Source organism: Curcuma longa, chromosome 11 (genome assembly GCF_044706935.1).
Source record: "Curcuma longa cultivar G26 ecotype Majalengka, Jawa Barat chromosome 11, ITB_CL_G26_1.1, whole genome shotgun sequence".
In the NCBI taxonomy this organism is placed as follows: Eukaryota; Viridiplantae; Streptophyta; class Magnoliopsida; order Zingiberales; family Zingiberaceae; genus Curcuma; species Curcuma longa.
This window is the reverse complement of record NC_133871.1, coordinates 10,711,141-10,730,224: the sequence shown is the minus strand read 5'-3', so window position 1 is coordinate 10,730,224 and position 19,084 is coordinate 10,711,141. Positions and strand designations below refer to the sequence as shown.

General features: G+C 37.8%; 4 protein-coding genes across 4 annotated transcripts; 2 read left to right on the top strand and 2 right to left on the bottom strand.

The window, feature by feature from the left end:
- The first annotated feature begins 569 nt into the window (after positions 1-569).
- LOC141838500 (protein IN CHLOROPLAST ATPASE BIOGENESIS, chloroplastic-like) lies at positions 570-6,610 on the top strand. The gene is made up of 11 exons (XM_074726005.1): positions 570-906; positions 3,129-3,212; positions 3,877-3,951; positions 4,027-4,069; positions 4,186-4,243; positions 5,248-5,409; positions 5,476-5,538; positions 5,634-5,725; positions 5,820-5,901; positions 6,008-6,118; positions 6,214-6,610. The coding sequence occupies exons 1-11, from the start codon at positions 642-644 to the stop codon at positions 6,352-6,354; spliced, it is 1,176 nt and encodes a 391-aa protein (XP_074582106.1). The 5' UTR covers positions 570-641; the 3' UTR covers positions 6,355-6,610.
- On the bottom strand, positions 6,605-8,862 carry LOC141838499 (acetolactate synthase 2, chloroplastic). Its single transcript, XM_074726002.1, has one exon. It carries the CDS (start codon positions 8,819-8,821, stop codon positions 6,839-6,841), a length of 1,983 nt encoding a protein of 660 aa, XP_074582103.1. The 5' UTR covers positions 8,822-8,862; the 3' UTR covers positions 6,605-6,838.
- A 5,320-nt stretch (positions 8,863-14,182) lies between these two features.
- On the top strand, positions 14,183-14,774 carry LOC141837870 (uncharacterized). Its single transcript, XM_074725239.1, has one exon. It carries the CDS (start codon positions 14,183-14,185, stop codon positions 14,771-14,773), a length of 591 nt encoding a protein of 196 aa, XP_074581340.1. The 3' UTR covers position 14,774.
- Positions 14,775-16,732: 1,958 nt separating this feature from the next.
- Positions 16,733-19,039, bottom strand: LOC141839088 (ACT domain-containing protein ACR4-like). The gene is made up of 7 exons (XM_074726751.1): positions 18,835-19,039; positions 18,691-18,736; positions 18,490-18,604; positions 18,328-18,395; positions 17,568-18,158; positions 17,391-17,495; positions 16,733-17,280 (listed from the first exon to the last, which is right to left on the bottom strand). Exons 1-7 carry the CDS (start codon positions 18,903-18,905, stop codon positions 16,936-16,938), a joined length of 1,341 nt encoding a protein of 446 aa, XP_074582852.1. The 5' UTR covers positions 18,906-19,039; the 3' UTR covers positions 16,733-16,935.
- Positions 19,040-19,084: the final 45 nt, after the last annotated feature.

Below are 19,084 nucleotides of genomic sequence, written 5' to 3'. Positions count from 1 at the left end.
AATGCTGAATCGAGTAACCAAATGATCGCCGATGCATCTTCAACGTGAGCGCCACTACTCCTCTACGACTGCATTAATTTATTATAAAACAATATATTAAATAATAAATATTAAAATCAAAAAATTAATCAGAATGCTGATAGTGGCTAGTTCGTGACTTCCAGCGATATGGTCGATTTTACATATTTATTTTTTATTTTATTGGTGTTGATTTTGAAATCCTAATGTTGATTTTAAAATTCAACATCCATCAGTCATTATTATGTTCGTTTTCAAAATATAATACACGTTGATTTTAAAATTTATACATTACATATTAATTTTAAAAAATATAATGATGTTATTTTTTGAAATTGATGGTTTAGTTTCATTTTAGTCGACTGAAATTTAATCGTTATTTATTTGGAGTGAGGTTACTATTGGCATTGGTGTCGAAGTTAGCATAACAGCCTCTAACTTGGGGTCTAGAATCACCGTTGGATCAGGATCAGGATCAGGATCAGAGGGTCTAGATTCGATCACTTTCGGGAGCGGCAACTCATTATCCTCTCGCTCGACCTACGAGACGGCGAACGAGAGTGGCCGCCCCTCGACATCTCGGCAACGTCCGCGCCGGAGTCATCCGACGCCGGTTCCAGTCCATGTCGGCTGTGTTCCGGAGTCTACGCGTCCTTCCAACGCCATCGAATTTCTCGAGCTCATTGATCTTGCTTCTCTCCTACAGGACCCGGGCCGTCGGTAAGCCAAATAGATCCTTGAGATGGTCGGAAACCACCCTCGGCAAGAGCGATCTCTTCGTGTCGAAGAGGGCCAGGTGCTCGGGTGGAGGCTCGAGGTCTGCTGACGTCAGATGCGTAGCGCCTAAGGATGGAAGGGTGGTTGTCGTTCCCGACGCCAGATACATAGGTTTGTAGCTTTTGCATCTTTTCTGGCTTTTATTTTCATTTTTCATTTTTTTTCATTAGAGGCTTATTCCATGGGAAGTGCCACAATCCAATTAGGTCTGGTAACTTTAAAACACATGACAATGGAGGCTATCTGAGATTAACAGATATATCAGCAGATGGTTCTTGACATCCTAAATTAAGCTAAGGGAAAGTCTCTCTTGTGTTAATGGCATAGTTTGTTTACTGTTCACGGTCTATTATTATATTTTGTTTTCTGTTTCTCTCGTACCTTGTTCCTTTCGCTATCGTTGGCCCTTTTTTATGTGCAATGTAGTTGTGTAGATGCCACAAGGTTTCTGCAAAAAAAAGGTCCACCACAAGTTATGTGTATTAAATTAATCGAATGGATATTAGTACTTCTCATCTGCATAAGATTTACAGTCTTAACTCTATCCTAAATGAGTTAACATTTGTACTTTTGAGGATATTATTCAAATATAAGCGAGAACTTTGATTTTTTATCTTTTCACTTATATATCTGATTTCCTTCTTCTTTCAATTATGGCCGCATGTTAACTTTTTCATCATCCGAATATGCCAGAGTAAACCTCTCCCATAACCTCCTTGCTAGTTTCTTCCTTGATTCCATCTGATTGCTCTTTCTTCTTAGTCATTACTCCAAATTTATCCTTTGGTAATTCTAGCAAAGCTGTATCCCATGCAATTTGTTGACATTGAAAAAATGTTACAAGTCAAGTCTATGTAGGCCAGAGTAGCAGTCTAGTTAATGCACAGCCATACTTCAATTTCGGAAGTTTATGCTTACAAAGGAAATATGCCAAACTTCGGCTATGTCAAAACCAAAGGTCAGGGCTATGTAGAATTGTTTCAACTGAAAATTAATATCTAAGTAGTTTCCCTTAGGTATGAGAATATTCATGTGGTGTAATTGCAGTCTACTTAGAAAGAGTTAATATAATGAACATTTGCTTAATTGCTTGTAACTCGAAGTGACTAACAAGATTTTCACAATGAAACTAGCTTCAGCATCAGACAACAAGGGTATTAAAAGATGGAACAACTGCAAGATAGTGGGAGACTTTTGTGTATATATTTTTCTAAATGTATCCTCCAGTTTCTAAGGTTTACATAGAGAATCAAGTGAAACTATGCAGAGAAGTTCTGGTTTATCTGGGTATGAATTTTTGACAAAAAACCAGCCTTCTACTTTTTTAAGTTTGGTTTTTGCTCAACATTATTTTGTTGTATAAGTCTCTTTTAAATTCTGTTGCTAATTATATGGAAATTATTATTATTATTTTCATTTTTTTGGGTATTGAGTGCTTACTGATGTTGTTCCTCAGAGGTGAGAGTGACGCATTGCATAAGAGTGTCTTTTCAGATTTTGATTTGACTATTCTTATTCGGTTTTTGTGAAATCTCTACTAAGTTCACGTCTACTTGTCTTGGTTTTTGACTGAAGATATTAACCATGTACATTAAAAGCTAAGTGCATAACTTGAATTCCTACTTTGTTGCAAAGTATTTAAGCTTCAAAAGCAATGACTAATAAGGGATATACATGTGTTCACCCAATTAACTGGTTATGTGTTTTTACCATTCAATTAATGATTGCTATGTCAACATACTACAAACTATTGTGACTTTGGAAACTTCTAGCAGTTTTATAATTTCCATTCTCATATATTCACATATTTATCATCTTATAATTTTTTAAAAGTTAATATTTGTTCATGTGTAGTCATTTGCGCATATATTTGATTTCCTCGTTATTCATTTTAACAAAGTACGTTTAAATGTTTTTATATAGTTATGTTGTTTAACTGTATCATTTTAATTTATTTCAAATAAGTTAATTACTTTCATTATTAAAACATACATTATTTATAGAGAAAATCTTATTTTATATTTTATACTTTTTAGAAAATAATTCCTTGACTTTGAATGCAACTTAAATATTCTTTATGTTTGTATTCAACTCATTCTACATGTAAAATATTTCTCTAAATTAGCAAGGGAAAAAACTACAAAGAATTTATAAATTAGAATGTTAGATATAATATTTAGAGTATCAAAATTTTGAGAGAGAGAAATAGTAGAGTTCATAAATTCTAATTACAAGATCTAGAGTCCACAAATCCTTCTTTTCTTTGTTTTATTATTAAGTTTAGTTATTAACTAAGAAAATTTAATTCTACGTGTGCCTGCCTTCATATGCAGATCATTTCTCTTTTATTGAAGATGTTGCTGCAGCAAGAGCTCCTGAGAGCTTGAATCACTTGTTGAACATGCTCCAATCCCGAGGTATTAAAATTATAAGGCATTTGACTTGGTGCAACTTACAGTTAGACAACAATCTGAGAACAATGGGAATTACTCTGAAATTTATGCTTTGTTTGGGTAAAAAAAAATCAATGTTATTGGAGCTCTGAATGTTTTGATCTAATTGATGCCATTTGAATGTTTCCTAAATGGATGACAGTATAGCATACTATGGAGTGTGGACATTGTTCACCTTTACCTGTCTATTATGACCCAGAATGAGTCTCTAACTTCAGAAATCTATATCATATTTCCACTCGTGATCTAGGATAAATGCTCACCAGAGAAACTCCTGTTGTAGATCAGTGAATCATGTGCTTCTAGATCATTACTCTGTATAAATGTCAAAACTATAGTGAGAATACTTGTGATCCCTGATCATTCTTTAGATTTTGTGTCAATAGATGCAATTTATTACCTACATAATCTGGAACAATTAGGTCATTGTAAGACTTTTAAATTTAAGTAATTTAATATTCATTTCTTCTCTCCATTATACTTCCAGCCATCCGACTTTAATGTGAAGATAAAAAAGGATCAGTTTGTTGCTAAACTTAATACCTTGTCGATAATGAGGATTTATACTCTGCATATGGCTTTATCGCTGAGACTTTGAACTTTATTTGACTCTAACTATAGATTACAGGTGAAGCATTAATATCACCTGCAGCCAAGGAAGGGATGATTCCTCTTGTTATTCCACTATCAGAAAGCCCTTCAGGTTTCACATTTGATCTATATTTTTTACTGGATTAGTGATAATGCATTTTGACCCTTGGCTTTGCTTCTGCAACAGGTAAGTTGACTTCTTTGCTAAGATGGCCAACTTCTCCTCCAGGGTATTGATTTATTTTATAATTTTTTTCTTCTAAATAATAGTCTTACTGCATATTTAGTAATAGCTTGGCTCAAACTCAATTATCTTGTTGTAATTAAGTTGATATTAGTTCTGTAGGATGGAAATGCCAGTTGTGGAAGTTCATAAGCATGGCGTGTGGCTTCTGGCAAAGAGTGTAAGAGATAGTAACTTATGGACAAATGCTTTATCATGCTTATTGCTCCCTAGTTGTAGAGTTTCCTTTCTAACATTGACATTCTAAAAGTTCATTCCACTTCAACAGCAAACATATTGACCTTTGCCATTTTCACATGTTGCTTCATACCTTATCATTTTGTCCAAAAATCTAAACATACTATTGTCAAAGACTTTTCCATTTTTTTATTCATTATGTGATGATCCTGAACTCTTTTAGGAGCCATGTGAGATGATTAATGACTGTCATTCTTTGTATTACTGTAATGCGACAAGCATCAACAAGAACTATATCTCTTTTTAAACTTTTATTTGTGTTAGTATTGGTAAAGGTTTGACTTGAGCAGGCTAGATTAGACCACATCATGAAAACCAAGGTTTTTAAAAAGATGATTTTAGGCTGTAGGCAATCAGCCCATTGTATAGCATCCAGGCGATAGGTGGGAGTCAGACTGATATTAATATAAAAAATGAGCAACATGTTTATCTAACAAAGTGCATTAGTCAATTAAATCAAGTTCACAATCACAAGTAAGCAAGTGATAATTGATAAGTTAACACACAAGAACAACAACAACAACACAAAGCACGTTATATCTCAAGTTGCAACATAGAAAACACAACGAAATAAAACAAATAAGTACATAGCAATATATACCCAATTAAACAAGTTACAGATAAACATAAAATTTATAAATCCATATTTTATACCCAATTTAACTGTTTTGACAGCCTTATCAAGGTCTTTATCCTATGGGCAACGAAATTACAATGAATTGACATTTCTTTAGAAAAAGTTCCATCTTTAATAAATCCCAGAGTCATTTTCCATTCAAGTTTGTATAGCACCTTGGAATTTTCTTTTCTTTTATGTGATCCTTTTAATTTAGCATCCAAAGTTGCTGGAAAATTAAAATTGTCAACCATTCCATGTTTACCTGTTTTTTGATCGCCTATTAGTATTTCCATCTATTTAACTTGCAGGTCGATCAGTACATCCACAGACTGCTTGTTGAGGAAGATGCCAATGTTGAAAATAGTAACAAACTGTGGGATGCATCCGCTGAAGCTGGACAAAAGTTATATAAAAAGGGTGACCTTTTAGAGTCAGGAATTGCTGATCTTGATATGTATCTTTTAAAAAAGGTAAAAATATAACAACTGAATTACGCTGAATAAACAAAAAATTCTTATTTAGTTATATATTTTCAGGTGGGATTATTTCCAGATGTTATCGAGCGTAAAATTTCACGCCACTTGGAGAAAGGGGATCAAGTGAGAAATAAATATCGTGTCTTCATCTACGAGGATCTTTTTCACTTTCCAGTTTTGTTAAAATGTGATGGTGATCTTCCCCTGCGATGATATAGGTTTCTGCCATGATCACCGGAGAATTCTACACAAAGCAACATTTCCCAGGATTTGGACGACCCTTCGCTTTTAATGCACAGATTTTGCTGAAGTTTGTATACGTTTTAGTTAGATAAGAAACTGGTTTTAGGTCACTTGTGATGATCCATCATATTCTCTGCTTTATGTTTAATAATTCCTTCCAGGGTTGGACGTAATCTGGAAGCTAAAGATGCAGCCAGGGGGTCCCTAAAGTCACCATGGTGGACGCTAGGTTTCAAGTATCAAGTACAGAAGTCATCAATAAATTACTCCTCCGATTTATTGTTGGTTCGATAAGACATTGTAGTTTCTCTACCCTGTGCAATAACATTACATACTTGTGTTTGGTCAGGATGTTGCTGATATTGCAGAATGGGAGGATGAACAGATTGAGTACATCAAAGAAAAAATAAGCCAAGAGGGTAGGAAGGAAGATCTGAAGAAGGGTAAAGCAGCTGAACAGGTGAGTCAGAGATTGTTTATGCCTGCTTTCAAAGAATTACCATGAAAGCAAAGGGATTTTCTGTTGAACCTGGATTCTATCTGTTCGCTATGCAGGTAGCATTGGATGAAGCAGCATTTTTGATGGATTTGGCCTCAATTGATGGGTCGTGGAATGAAGTTGTCGATCGCATTGCAGAGTGTTACATGGAAGCGGGACTTCATGATATTGCAAAGTTTATCGCTTTTAGGGAATAGATTGTGGATGCTCTGATATTCCTACCCCTTTCTCAGAATTTCTAAGTTGAATCTGAGATGAGAATGTCCATGAACCTCCATCGTGGTACACCTTTTTATTGAGAATAATTGTTATGCTCTATTCCAACATGATCCCCCCATCGGTGTCTTCACGAGGAGCCATGGTGGCATATTGACTTAAAGCAAGGGAAGCAAGAAATAAGAAATAAAAGGGCCTGAGAGAAGGTCCTCCACATCAAACAAGAAGGAATCAGGAAATTATTCCAAGACTCTTTATAAGATCTCATAAAGCAAGCCACACGGATATCCCAACAAAAACACATCAAAAGGAAAGATCAAGCAACTTTCTAGTTCACCAAAATAACTACTGGAGAAAAAACAAGAAGACAGGATCACTTACTAGCACTTGCTGAAAGGATCCTTCAGCCCTGCAAATAGACACAACTAGCTAGAGGATGCAGCTGAGTACCTATCTTAGATAGCATTAATGTGGTGTTCTTCCATCTCCATCAAGGATCATGTCTTTGAATGCACCACCGCTTGGAATCATAGGCAACACATGCTCCTCATGTGGCACGATCACATCCAACAAGTAAGGCCCAGGTGTCTCCAGCATCCTCTTGATACTTTCCCTGACTTCACTCTTCTTGGTGACACGAGCAGCAGGTATGTTGTACCCCTCTGAGATTTTGATGAAATCAGGATATATCTCGCCCTCATTTGCTGGGTTTCCCAGATAGGTGTGTGCCCTGTTGCTGTGGTAGAACCGATCTTCCCATTGCACAACCATGCCCAGATGCTGGTTATTCAACACCATTATCTTGACAGGGAGATTCTCAATCCGAATCATCGCCAACTCTTGAGCGTTCATCTGGAAACTGCCGTCCCCATCAATGTCGACAACTGTGATACCTGGGTTCCCAACAGCCGCACCAGCTGCTGCTGGTAATCCAAATCCCATGGCGCCTAGTCCTGCCGATGTCAACCACTGGCGAGCCCTCTTATATGAATAGTACTGTGCTGCCCACATCTGATGTTGCCCAACGCCGGTGGTAATGATTGCCTCCCCGTTGGTTAGCTCATCCAGCACTTGAATGGCGTATTGGGGAGGAATCAGCTCCCCAAAAGTTTTATAGTTCAGGGGGTACAGTTTCTTTTGCTGGTCTAGCTCTTCCCTCCAATCAGAAAAGTTGAGTTTTTTATGGATTCCAGTCGCTTCCATCAATGAATTCATCCCCTGCAATGCCAATTTCACATCGGCACAGATTGAAACATGTGGCTGCTTATTCTTTCCGATCTCAGCTGGATCGATATCGATGTGAACAATCTTCGACCTGCTTGCAAAAGCTTCAAGCTTTCCAGTTACACGGTCATCAAACCTCACGCCAAATGCAAGTAAGAGATCAGCTTTATCAACAGCGTAGTTGGCGTAGACGGTCCCGTGCATTCCCAGCATCTTCAACGAGAGATCGCCATCGGTAGGATAGACGCCAAGACCCATCAGGGTGCTTGCAATGGGGATGCCAAGAAGTTCCGCAAAATGATGAAGCTCCTCGCTAGAGTTCGAGCAGCCGCCGCCAACATAGAGAACGGGCCGACGGGATTCAGACACCAGGCGTATGATTTGGTCGAGCAACTGGCGTGCAGGAGGCTTGGGGAGGCGAGAAATGTATCCAGGAAGGCGCAGTGGTGGATCCCAAATAGGAATGGCGAGTTGCTGTTGGATGTCCTTAGGGACGTCGATGAGCACAGGACCGGGGCGGCCGCTAGTGGCGAGAAAGAAAGCCTCTTTGACGATGCGAGGGATGTCATCGACGTTGAGGACGAGGTAATTGTGCTTGGTGATGGATCTACTGACTTCTACGATGGGGGTTTCCTGAAAGGCGTCGGTGCCGATCATGCGGCGGGGTACCTGGCCGGTGATGGCAACAAGGGGAACAGAATCAAGAAGAGCGTCAGCGAGGCCCGAAACAAGGTTGGTAGCGCCAGGGCCCGAGGTGGCGATGCAAACGCCGGGACGGCCGGTGGAGCGGGCATAGCCGGAGGCAGCGAAGATCTCGCCCTGCTCATGGCGGAGAAGGTGGTTGGTGATAGAAGGGGAACGAGTGAGGGCCTGATGGATCTCCATGGAGGCACCGCCCGGGTAGGCAAAGAGGTCGGTGACGCCCTCTCTCTCGAGCGCCTCAACGAGGATGTCTGAGCCCTTGCGAGGCTCGTCGGGGGCGAAGTCACGTAGGGCCGGTGAGAAGGAGGTGGGGGCAGCGGTGGGCGCCGCGGCGGACGGCGGCTGGTGGCGGTCCGCTGTGGCGGAGATGGGGCGAAAATGGGGGTGGCGCGAAGAGAGGGAGAGAAGAGGTCGGGTGGAGAGAGGATGGAAGCGGCAGCAGGCGGAGAAAGGAGCAGAGGAGGGCTTGGAGCGGGCAATCGCGGCCGTGGCAACCGCCGCCGCCGCCATGGATGAAGCCATCTTGAGGAGAGCAAAGAGGGTTTTTTTTTTTTTTAATTTCAGCTTCGATGTGGAGAGCAAGAGAGAAAGACAAAGGAAATGAATTTATAGTGCACAGATTGGACGAATGGCTCAGATTGTAATCCTCAACTTGGAACTTCATCCACAAATCTCCCGGCTGAATCGACACTCCTATTGCTATTTCTGTTCGGAGATCAGTCGATTATGAATTTTGCCCTAGGCTCCGGTGAGATGGTAAAAAGTAGAAATTTTATATATAATTGAATTGTAAAAATTAAATATTTAAATTATATATTATGGAATCAATCAAGATGCAACGTTTGAGTCATGGTTTAGAGTAAGGGAATGTGTTACCACGGAGTAAAATTGTTGAAGTGGACAAGAATCGAATCTCGATAAATTCGAGGCAATACTCTCCTCCATCGTGATTAATTGTAGTTTCTCGATTTACCTTCTCACAAATGGTCGTGGGACCAACCGTGTGAAGCCGCTGGGTGATGGATTTTATTTTTTGCTGAAGTGTTGAAAAGGATAAAGGAATGTGATATCTTTTAAGAGCGGTTACTGTAGAGCAAATCGTTAAAGTGAGCAAGAGTTGAGTTGATTACTGCGGGATAGACTTGTTAAAGTGAGCAAGGGTCGAATCTCGACGAAATTAAAATAATGCCTTTTCTGTAGTAGCAAATTGTAATTTTCTGATTTACCTTCTCATAGATAATCTTGGAATCATGTAGAACCGTTATAATGGTGGATTTTATCTTGAAGAAAAAGTAAGGAAATGTGATATTTTTAAGAGCTTGAAAACTAAGTTAGCAAGCAATTTACAATTGCCTCAATTTTATATACTATAGAGTAAGGGAATAGGCAACAAACGACTGATCACTCCTAGTGATTGGGAGGCTCATGCAATCGACATTGCTTTAAATCCTAAGAACATATATACGATAATCTACGATGATAAGAGGAGGATTGTATTACGCAGAAATTCTTTTTTGCACCAAAATGTTCCTCAGCAGCCAGCCGCATAAGGAAACAACTGATCACAACACTAGTCTACGTTAATTTGTTAGAGTTTAGTTTGACAACGAAGAAAGTATTGAATTGGCCGACCAAAGAACTTTGATGAGGTTCACGTTTGCTGGAGATTGGTTTGACAGAGAAGGGAGAAGTGAACTAAAAATCTGTGGGTTTGGGGCCGGAATGGATGACTCAGAACGAGAAGACCAAGTCCGAACGTTGTGAACTAAAAACCTGTGGGCTTGATTTTCAGTTTTATTGAAGCAATGAGGAACATGCATGTGTTCATCGAGAGACATGCATGCTTTAGAACTGATGGAGCTTTTGTTTGGTGGCTAGCTAACCTCATTCAAGCAATGTGCCAACGAAGAGAAGACGTGGAGCCATTAAGCAAAAAGTGTGTGAATTCTTCAGAATTGTGAAAGAGGTCTGTTATCAAACCAAATATGTCAAGGCATTATTATTTGACATATTGGAAGTACTACAGTGCCGTGCCGAGGAGTATTACGTGTGGATATATATATATATATATATATATATTCAACCAATGCACCAAACAAGAGAAGACGTCAGACGTGGAGCCATTAAGCAAAAAGTATGTGGATTCCTTAGGACTGTTAAAGAGGTCTGTTACCAAACCAAATATGTTAGGGCATCATTATTTGACAAGATTGGAAGTACTAAAGTGTTGTGCCGGAGAGTATTATGTGTGTATATATATATATATACAACCAATGCCAAAGAAGATAAGACATGGAGCCATTAAGCAAAAAGTGTGTGGATTCCTCAGGACTTCGAAAGAGGTCTGTTACCAAACCAAATATGTCTCAGGGCATCGACAGATTGTAAGTACTACAGTGCCTTACCGGGGAGTATTACGTGTGGATGTGATTAATTTCTATCGAGGGCCACCTCACATAAATTGCTATAGAGGACCTCTCTTCGTCCTCGGGGCAATGGTGCAACGGTAGGACATCCGGATTGTAACTCAGGGACCCGCGGTTCGATCCCCAACTACGGCGTATTTGTAAAAATTTTCCTCTAAATGGGGAACGCAATCAAAGGATGTTGGGCATCTGGATTGGCCGCCGTATGCACTTTCCGATTTACCCTGGTGGTCGGTGGGAAACTTCCGTGGGACCGGGTCGGTCACCCCAGAGATGTGGCTACTGGGATTATCAATTTTTTTTTTATAGAGGACCTCTCTTCAGCGATAGGAGATTCGAATAAAATATTCCGGACACCCCAATAGTAACCGTGTTAATTTTTAGTTTTTTTATTTTTATATTTTTACTTACAATTAAGTTATTTAATATTTTCGCAAGTTTAGAAGTTAAGTTATAATATTAAGTAAAAAAATTAAAATAAAAAAAATTAGGTGATCACATAATGTGTCGGATAAGAAATAATGCAATATAACAAACCGGCACACCTCGCTAAATTATTTTCATTTTGAATTTTTTTTTTAATACTATAGCCCAACTCCTAAATCCTAAATGGAATATTTTAAATGATTTCACCGTAAGTAAAAAATTAATTAATTAATTAAAAAAAAATTAGATTTGACATGCATGATCATAATTTACATATATAATTTCTAACCTAATTAAATAGATATATAGCTTAATTGCGAAGGCATAGAATTTTTAGCAAGTTATAATAAAGATTTTATACATAATAAATTAGGAACATAATGAAGTTTAGTCAATTAAATAGGATTTTAATAAATCGAAGCCTTGATTGAGTCAAAGTAAAATTAGAAGCCTCTCTATATAAGTAATTAATGAGCGTGCTTTGTTTTAAAATTAATATATATTTTTTAATTTCACGTGAAACTTGATCGATGACCTTGGTTGTTTGTTGGGGGTTATCATTGATAACCTTGTTTGGTTCAGGTTATCGTTGATTCCCAAGTAATACAACATCACCACCACATCAGCAAATGGGTTATAACCCGGTAATGTGATTACCTTGGCAGCCTAAGGTTTTCTACGATTCCTGATGTTAACGAAATTTTTTCCATGATTACCCTCCGATTTTAAAACTAAGTCAATTAAAAGGTACTATGAAATCTAATTAAAATCAAATTATTTAATTCAATAAATTTTAATTTAAATATTTATAAATTAAAAAATAAATTTATTTTAAATTTAAAAAATAAAATTAATGGATTATATTTATTATTTTAATGAATTATTTTATTAAAATAATTATTTTAATAAATTATTGTATTAAAAATATATTTTTTTAAATTTAAAAAAAATGAAATTAATAAATTATATTTATTAATTTAATAAATTATTTTATTAAAATAATTAATTTTAATGAATTATTTTATTAAAATAAAATTATCATATTATCTTTATTAATTTAATAAATTATTTTATTAAAATAATCATTTTAATAAATTATTTTATTAAAAGAAATATAAATTTATTTTAAATTTAAATATAAAATTAAGGAATTATATTTATTAATTTAATGAATTATTTTATTAAAATAATTATTTTATTAATATATATATATATATATTTATTTATTTTAAAATTTAAAAAATAAAATTAACAAATTATATTTATTATTTTAATGAATTTTTTATTAAAATAATTATTTTTAATGAATTATTTTATTAAAATAAAATTAACAAATTATACTTATTAATTTAATGAATTATATTAAAATATAATTGAATGAAGGGTAATATAGTAAATATAAAACTGGTTATGTTTTATTCCCTCCAAATAAATAAAGTAAATCAAACAACATTAGGTTATGTTTTATGCCTCATAACCTTGGTTATGTGATTACCTGATAATCACATAACCAAGGTTATATATCATAACTTGAACCAAACGCACCTTTTTTGAGAAGACACGAGCTATATATTCTATCAAATTCGTTCTATTAGCATTTGCTCTGAATGAACAAGCATCCACATGCATAACGAACAAATGCTATTAGAGCTTGCCCCCGAGCTACGGTGTAATGATAAGAGGCTCTAACATGAACAAACATCCACATGCATATATAATGAACAAATGTTATTAGAGCTTGCCACAGAATTATGGTGTAATGGTATGAGGTGGGTCAAGCTCCCTAAGCAATAAGAATTCAAATCCTGATTTACCTTGATGGTCCATGAAAAAATTTCATGGATTGAATCAGTCACCTCCATAATTAATCGGATCAGAAGAGTTGGATATCTGGATTATTAAAAAAAAATTCACCCCTCTCTTATCATTCTAGTTCATCATCATCAATACTAACAAACTTTCTCTATCTTTATATGGATATGTTTTAAGAAACATTGCAATTGCAAATGCATTCATAGGAGCTATACTATTATCCAATTACCAATAAATTAAAGAAGAGAAAGATATAGGCAGTTAGTGGTAATATGAGGAATTAATCCTCTTAAATTGAATCACGATTTCTTAGCAATCATGACATGCTTATTGATCCAACTTTGATAAAACAAAAACCAAAAAAGAAATAAAGCATTTGAAAACGAAATATTTCTTACTGTTGAAGGTTAGCTAAGACCAATTTCTAACGTATGTGGCACTTGTTGTCGTCTTAGACAAGTGCAAAGTTGAGGAATCAAGCAACTTTGGACTTTGTTGCATCCCCTTAATTTGTTTCCTTAACCCCTAAGTTTCAGGGCCTTTTGTGCCATCGGAGCATCAACTATATGTATATATTCGAAGCCTTTCTCAAATCATTGCCTGACCACTGAAATGGCTGCTGTTTCAGTCTCTATCAGAAAAATTCTTGTGGATCACTTATAGCTTCCAAGCACATGCATGAATTGTTCTTCGTAGCAAAGGAAAAAAGGAAGGTTGAATATGCTATGCTTTTAAAAAAGGTGGAAATATTTTTCCAATGTCATTTGGAAGGACGGCATGTATACCAGAGACTGCATGCATGGATTTGATCCACGTAAAAAGTAAACTTTTACAGTTTCCATTGTTCAATCATGTAAGACTTGTTTATGATTATCTAGGACTTGTTTATGATTATAGATCATCTCCTCACCATATCCGTTTAATTTCTTAGGTATTGAAGCAGTTTTTCTTAATTTGTTTCATTACTTGAAAGTGAAGAAAGTACTGAACGACTGCAAGTCCTGCATATATACATTATTGGTGCAAAAGATGCTGCTTTGACAGTGACCTACGTACGTGGAACAAAATCTAGTTCGACAAGAAACGCGTGTCGAGATTTCTAAGACTACCTCCCTTTCCCCTCTCTCCCTATAAATCACTCACTGCCCTCCCATTGATGGATGTTCAGATTTCTAAGAATTCTTCTTTCTTCTTCTTCTTTTTCTTTCTCTTCACGACCATGAAACAAGCCATGAAGTCGATCGAGATGGATAAGCTTCAAGCTCAAGGTGCCAAGAACGTTTGCAGAAGAAGCGACCACTTTGTATTAACGATCCAAATTCTTCTCCGCGTTGCGCTGGTTGGCTTGGCGTTTTACAGCCCCCATTTGCTCACTAAGCTTTGCGCCTCTATCAAATTACTATTTTCAGTTTGGCTTCCGAGCCTCTGGGCGCCAAAGTTCGCGTTCGCAGTGTGCAACTTCATCATCGTCTTCCTCGTAAGGCAGTCCAGGCCACCCACGCCTGACATCTACCACGAGTACGCCGCGATGCAAGGCCATTGCTTGCAGAGTGCGGCTGCTGAATCAGTTGAGCCTTTTGTCGAGGTAGCCGAGGTTGAATCTTCATCGACTAGTGTAGACGAAGTTGATGAAATTGTGGTGGCGAAGGAGGAAGAAGAAGAGACATGCGAAGAGGAAGAGGACGGAGTAGTATCAGAGGAAGAAGAAGGTTGGACAGTTGAGGAATTGAACAGGAGAGTCGAGGAATTTATTGCAAAGTTCAACATGCAGAGAAGAATGGAAGCTAGAATGCTTATTCGTTGCCATTGAAGTGAACAAATTAAGTTTAGCATGTTAAAAAAAGGTGTTTAAAATTGTTCAACAATTAGATGAGTCAAATAACTGGCACTTAATTTGTTTGATTAGGATTCATCTTCCTTTTTCTGTTGTTGTTTAATTTTGGCATTATGATATTATCCTTTAGAAATTAGTTGTAAACTCAAGGTGAAGGTCGAGCTCTCTCTTTAGAATGGTATTGCTCGATCGATCCACTTAAATGGAACTACTTTTATCATGAAATAGAAGCACTCAGAGTACAGCAAGAACACTCTTCACGTCTGGCAATTCCATCAAACACTCTATTATGCAAATCACTGGATCATGCCATGAAGACACAAGCAAACACTTTCTTCCTATGATGTTTAAAGTGAAGTTTTCCTTTTGAACTTTCAAAACCTAATGCCAATCTACCTTGAAAGTTTCTATGCTTGTTTTTGGGGAAAGAAGTTTCTATGCATTGTTGCTTTAGAGTGGATCTTCCTCATAACTTCTGAGTTAGTAGGAGTGCAGTGGTTTCTGTCACTGAAATTGGATAAATAAGTTCTTTCTCAATGCCACCTCACTGCTGTTGCTCTATTGAGGACATTCAAAGAATTCAACAAAAGTTCAAAACTTATTATCAAAAGAAAATTGGATGCAGTTTGTTTCTTTTATCCCTCAAATCTATTGAAAACGTAATGATCTGTGAGCACTGAGCAAGCATCCATCTGCTAAATTTCAAAACTATAGTTATGTGCTTTCCTTGATACTTTCTTCCAAACACTGTAGAATTGTAAACAGAAACAGTTCTCAAAATACTAAAATAATGAACTTTGAGCTGACAAGATCATGTGTTTTGCCCATTACAATATACATTGTTCCTAGGAAGATGAATATTGGTTGCACCATAATTCAATACAAGGGCAGTGAATTGATTCGATGTGGCTTTTCTATCTATATCAATGTTCTGCCCTGCTATCATCCTCTCCTTGAATCCTTCACTATCTTCCAAACTCACAATGTGATATTTTAGTGGCCAACAAATCTATGGACACAAATCATTAACTGATAGCTATATATCTCATATCTTTAGTAAGCCTCTTATTCTATATGGTATCTATCTCATTTAAAAAAGATTCTTCACATTAAATATGAAGCTTCACATCCATGTTCAAAGATTTCAGCAGATTCGGTGGTCAACAATGTAAGAACCAAGTCCAGAATAAGAAATTAACAAAGATGTGAAGCAGGGACATGCTGCATATATTCAAGAATGCCTGGAGGTGCATATGCAACAAAATTCAAATAAATTTAACAGTTGGAGATGTCTAACATTTTGTCAGATATCTCTGAAATGATTTTTGTTACCTACAGAACAGCTTTAAGTTGCAAAACTTCCTTAAAGGAGATTCAAGTCATGAACAAAGTCATCCTTTTCTAGAAAATTGTGGAAAGATTGATTTGAGGCTGTTTCCACAAAATATGGAAGAACTGAGGGATGAGAATAGAATCCAGAAATTTATTGAGATCATATGGTTTGTTTATCGCTCGTCAGAATTCTTAACTATTCAGTTAAACGTTCAGATCCCAGTCAGTTCTTATAAAACGCTTGGATTAAGATTAATTTTGCAGGCCAATGTCTACTGTGATTCAAAGGCACTGTTGTGATGGTAAAGATTCTCCTTATCTCCCTAGTTATATTCAAAAAAGACCTACTGTGGATTCTGTTGTCGTATTCTTTGACTCTTCCTGAGTTCCTGTGTGCTAGAGATTGTTGGCCCACACACTTTGTCCATATGTTTTTATCACTTTGTGCAGATTTGGATGCTTTAGTTGATGATAACTTAGTTGCTCAACCTGCTCTGAAGCTTTGGCCTTCGAGAAAATTACACAAGTTATCACTGTATTAGATTACAAGATGCTTCATTAGTGGTATCTTCATGCATCTGAAATATTCTTTAATGACTGCTCATGAAAGCCAAGGTCAAAGATTCATTCATGCAATGAGTACATTTTGCAGCAAGTAGGAAGATAGAAGCAGTGTTTCTTTTGAATGTCTCATTTGCTTCGAAGAAAGAAGGTTAGAGAGTACATGGACTTCTTCCACAGATCCTCAGCATTCACTCAAGCAGAAGCGAAGAAGTCGATGGTGGTCAGTGAGGAGAAAACTGATCTCACGAGCTTGATCTTATGAGCCCCAAGTTATGCAGCAACTTCTCTGATCTGGACCTGAAGAGACTGCCCAGTGAGAAGCTTCCACTCTCCTCTGCTGAAGCTTTTGCGTGCGTCTCATCCTTGACTTGCAGAATCGCCTGCCCAATTTCGTTCCTCACCGCCTCGATCATTCGACTGTGAACAGGATTTCCTGAAGAATCTGTGACGTAGAACACATTGACAGCTTGAGATCCCCGAGTGGTGACCTCGGCCTGTGCGACTGAAAGTCCATTTTCTCTGAATATGCGAGTTACATCAGACAAGAGACCAACTCTGTCTTCGCAGCAAAGTTCAAGTCTAACACCCTGCTCAAAAATCATAAAATGATGGAATCAATACGTTATCAACAAGCTTAGCATGTTCAAAAGTAGCAATAGATGCAGTATATAAACTTTAATCTCAAAATTTAGTCAACCTCTGTATTCCTTCTTCTGATTGCAGCCTCCAAGCAGAGGACTAGTCTCTGTCTTTCCCCTTCTGAACTAATGGGGCTTCCATCAACATGTCGAATGTAATATTCCTAAATCAAGAGAGTTTAAAAACAGGAAATCTGAACTGTTTGTTGATGACAATCGGTGAGAATGGCAAAAACCTGATATGCTTCTGGCCCTTCGACAATCACAGTTGCATGAAACACCACATACTCCATATCTGTGAGAGTACAGACTGTGTCGAACAGTAACTTGGGCCGATCATCACACCTCATATTCACCATGGAGTAACCTTTCTCAGTGCAATTCTCCACATTCACAACTAGCTTGCTCCTGTCCTCGCCGGCGGCGTCGCTCCTGTCATAGTCCCTATCGGCATACAGCATCTGATGCAGTCTCCTCTGAGTGTGAGTTACTCCTACAGAAATTGCGGTTTTGGCACTCCTCTTATCTCTGTCTCCTACAAGGATGTAGCGAAGGAGGTGCTTGATATTCGCAAGCCGATCGCTGTTATCAATTGGCCCTCCACGGTCTTCATCTGTGATGTAGACAACTGATGCCATCCGCAAATTGTGCGTCCATACTTCAGCGGCAACGATGTTGCACTTGAGGTCCGAGAGAACTGCAAATATCTCGGAGAGCAGACCTGGTCGATCTCTGCCAACTAGTTCAATGGAAGTATGTTCCGATGAGGCTTGGATTCCCACAGACCTTCGCGATGACTGCGAGATTGATGCTCTTGCTGCTAATGACTGCGAGGTTGATGGAGAATTGACCATGAGAAAAAGTGTTCCTTTAACTTCAAACATCAAGTGAGCGTGAAGAAAGGAAAGGATGATGACCAACTTTTTATTTCAAAACCAAACTTGTTGGGGGAAGATAATGAAAGGAAATTTGCACTGTTTAGATTTCTCGGGATACCTTTTGAATGCGGTCAATGACTTCACCATCGTGAATTTTGTTCCCACTTTGGTCCACGACATGGAACACTGCAAACATCAATTTGAAGCGCAGGGAAAGCAATGAGAAAGATGGGTGAAAGAGGAGCAGCATAGAAGAGAAAAGAGAAGAGAAGGTGTGCACCATCCATAAACCACTGTCCATCAGAGGAGATGTAAGCCCTTGTGATGGTGAGGTTGAGGTCAGTCAAAACCTGCACCACCTCCAACAAGCTTCCTTGCCTCTTTGCACTACCTACCTGCACAATTCAGAGCTCAAACCCAGAGAAAACATCAAACAACCGCCCCTGTCACCCAAAGGGAGAAACCACACCGAGCAGCTGACCTGCACCAAGGTGGCTTTCCTGCTGGAAGTGTTGTCCACAGTGACCCTGAGAGATTAGATGGCTCACAGACTTGGAGAGGAAAGAAAGCCACTGTTCAATTTCAAAGGGACAGAGAAGAGGCAAAGCAAGCAGGGCCCTCTTACCTTGGAGGATTCAACTGAATCACCAACTTTTCATACTCATCATCAATGTCAGCCAAAAACTCATGGTCCATTGAAGCTACAACCAACAGTGCTTGTACTTGCTGTTACCAGTAGTAGGAGAGGAGTAGAGTAGCAGGTGAACACACACACAACAACAACAACTCGAGAGGATGACTGGAGGAGGAGCTAAATGCAACAAAAACGATCCCTATTTCCTTGTTCTTTTACCCTTGCTATTTTAGTTACTCAC

Coding starts and splice junctions, on each gene's coding strand:
- LOC141838500 (XM_074726005.1), top strand. CDS start 642: ATGTCGGCTGTGTTCCGGAGTCTACGCGTCCTTCCAACGCCATCGAAT. Junction 907..3,128: donor TCCCGACGCCAGATACATAG/GTTTGTAGCTTT, acceptor CTTCATATGCAG/ATCATTTCTCTTTTATTGAA. Junction 3,952..4,026: donor ACTATCAGAAAGCCCTTCAG/GTTTCACATTTG, acceptor CTTCTGCAACAG/GTAAGTTGACTTCTTTGCTA.
- LOC141838499 (XM_074726002.1), bottom strand. CDS start 8,821: ATGGCTTCATCCATGGCGGCGGCGGCGGTTGCCACGGCCGCGATTGCC.
- LOC141837870 (XM_074725239.1), top strand. CDS start 14,183: ATGAAACAAGCCATGAAGTCGATCGAGATGGATAAGCTTCAAGCTCAA.
- LOC141839088 (XM_074726751.1), bottom strand. CDS start 18,905: ATGGACCATGAGTTTTTGGCTGACATTGATGATGAGTATGAAAAGTTG. Junction 18,605..18,690: donor GGAAAGCCACCTTGGTGCAG/GTCAGCTGCTCG, acceptor TGAATTGTGCAG/GTAGGTAGTGCAAAGAGGCA. Junction 18,396..18,489: donor TGGACAGTGGTTTATGGATG/GTGCACACCTTC, acceptor TGATGTTTGCAG/TGTTCCATGTCGTGGACCAA.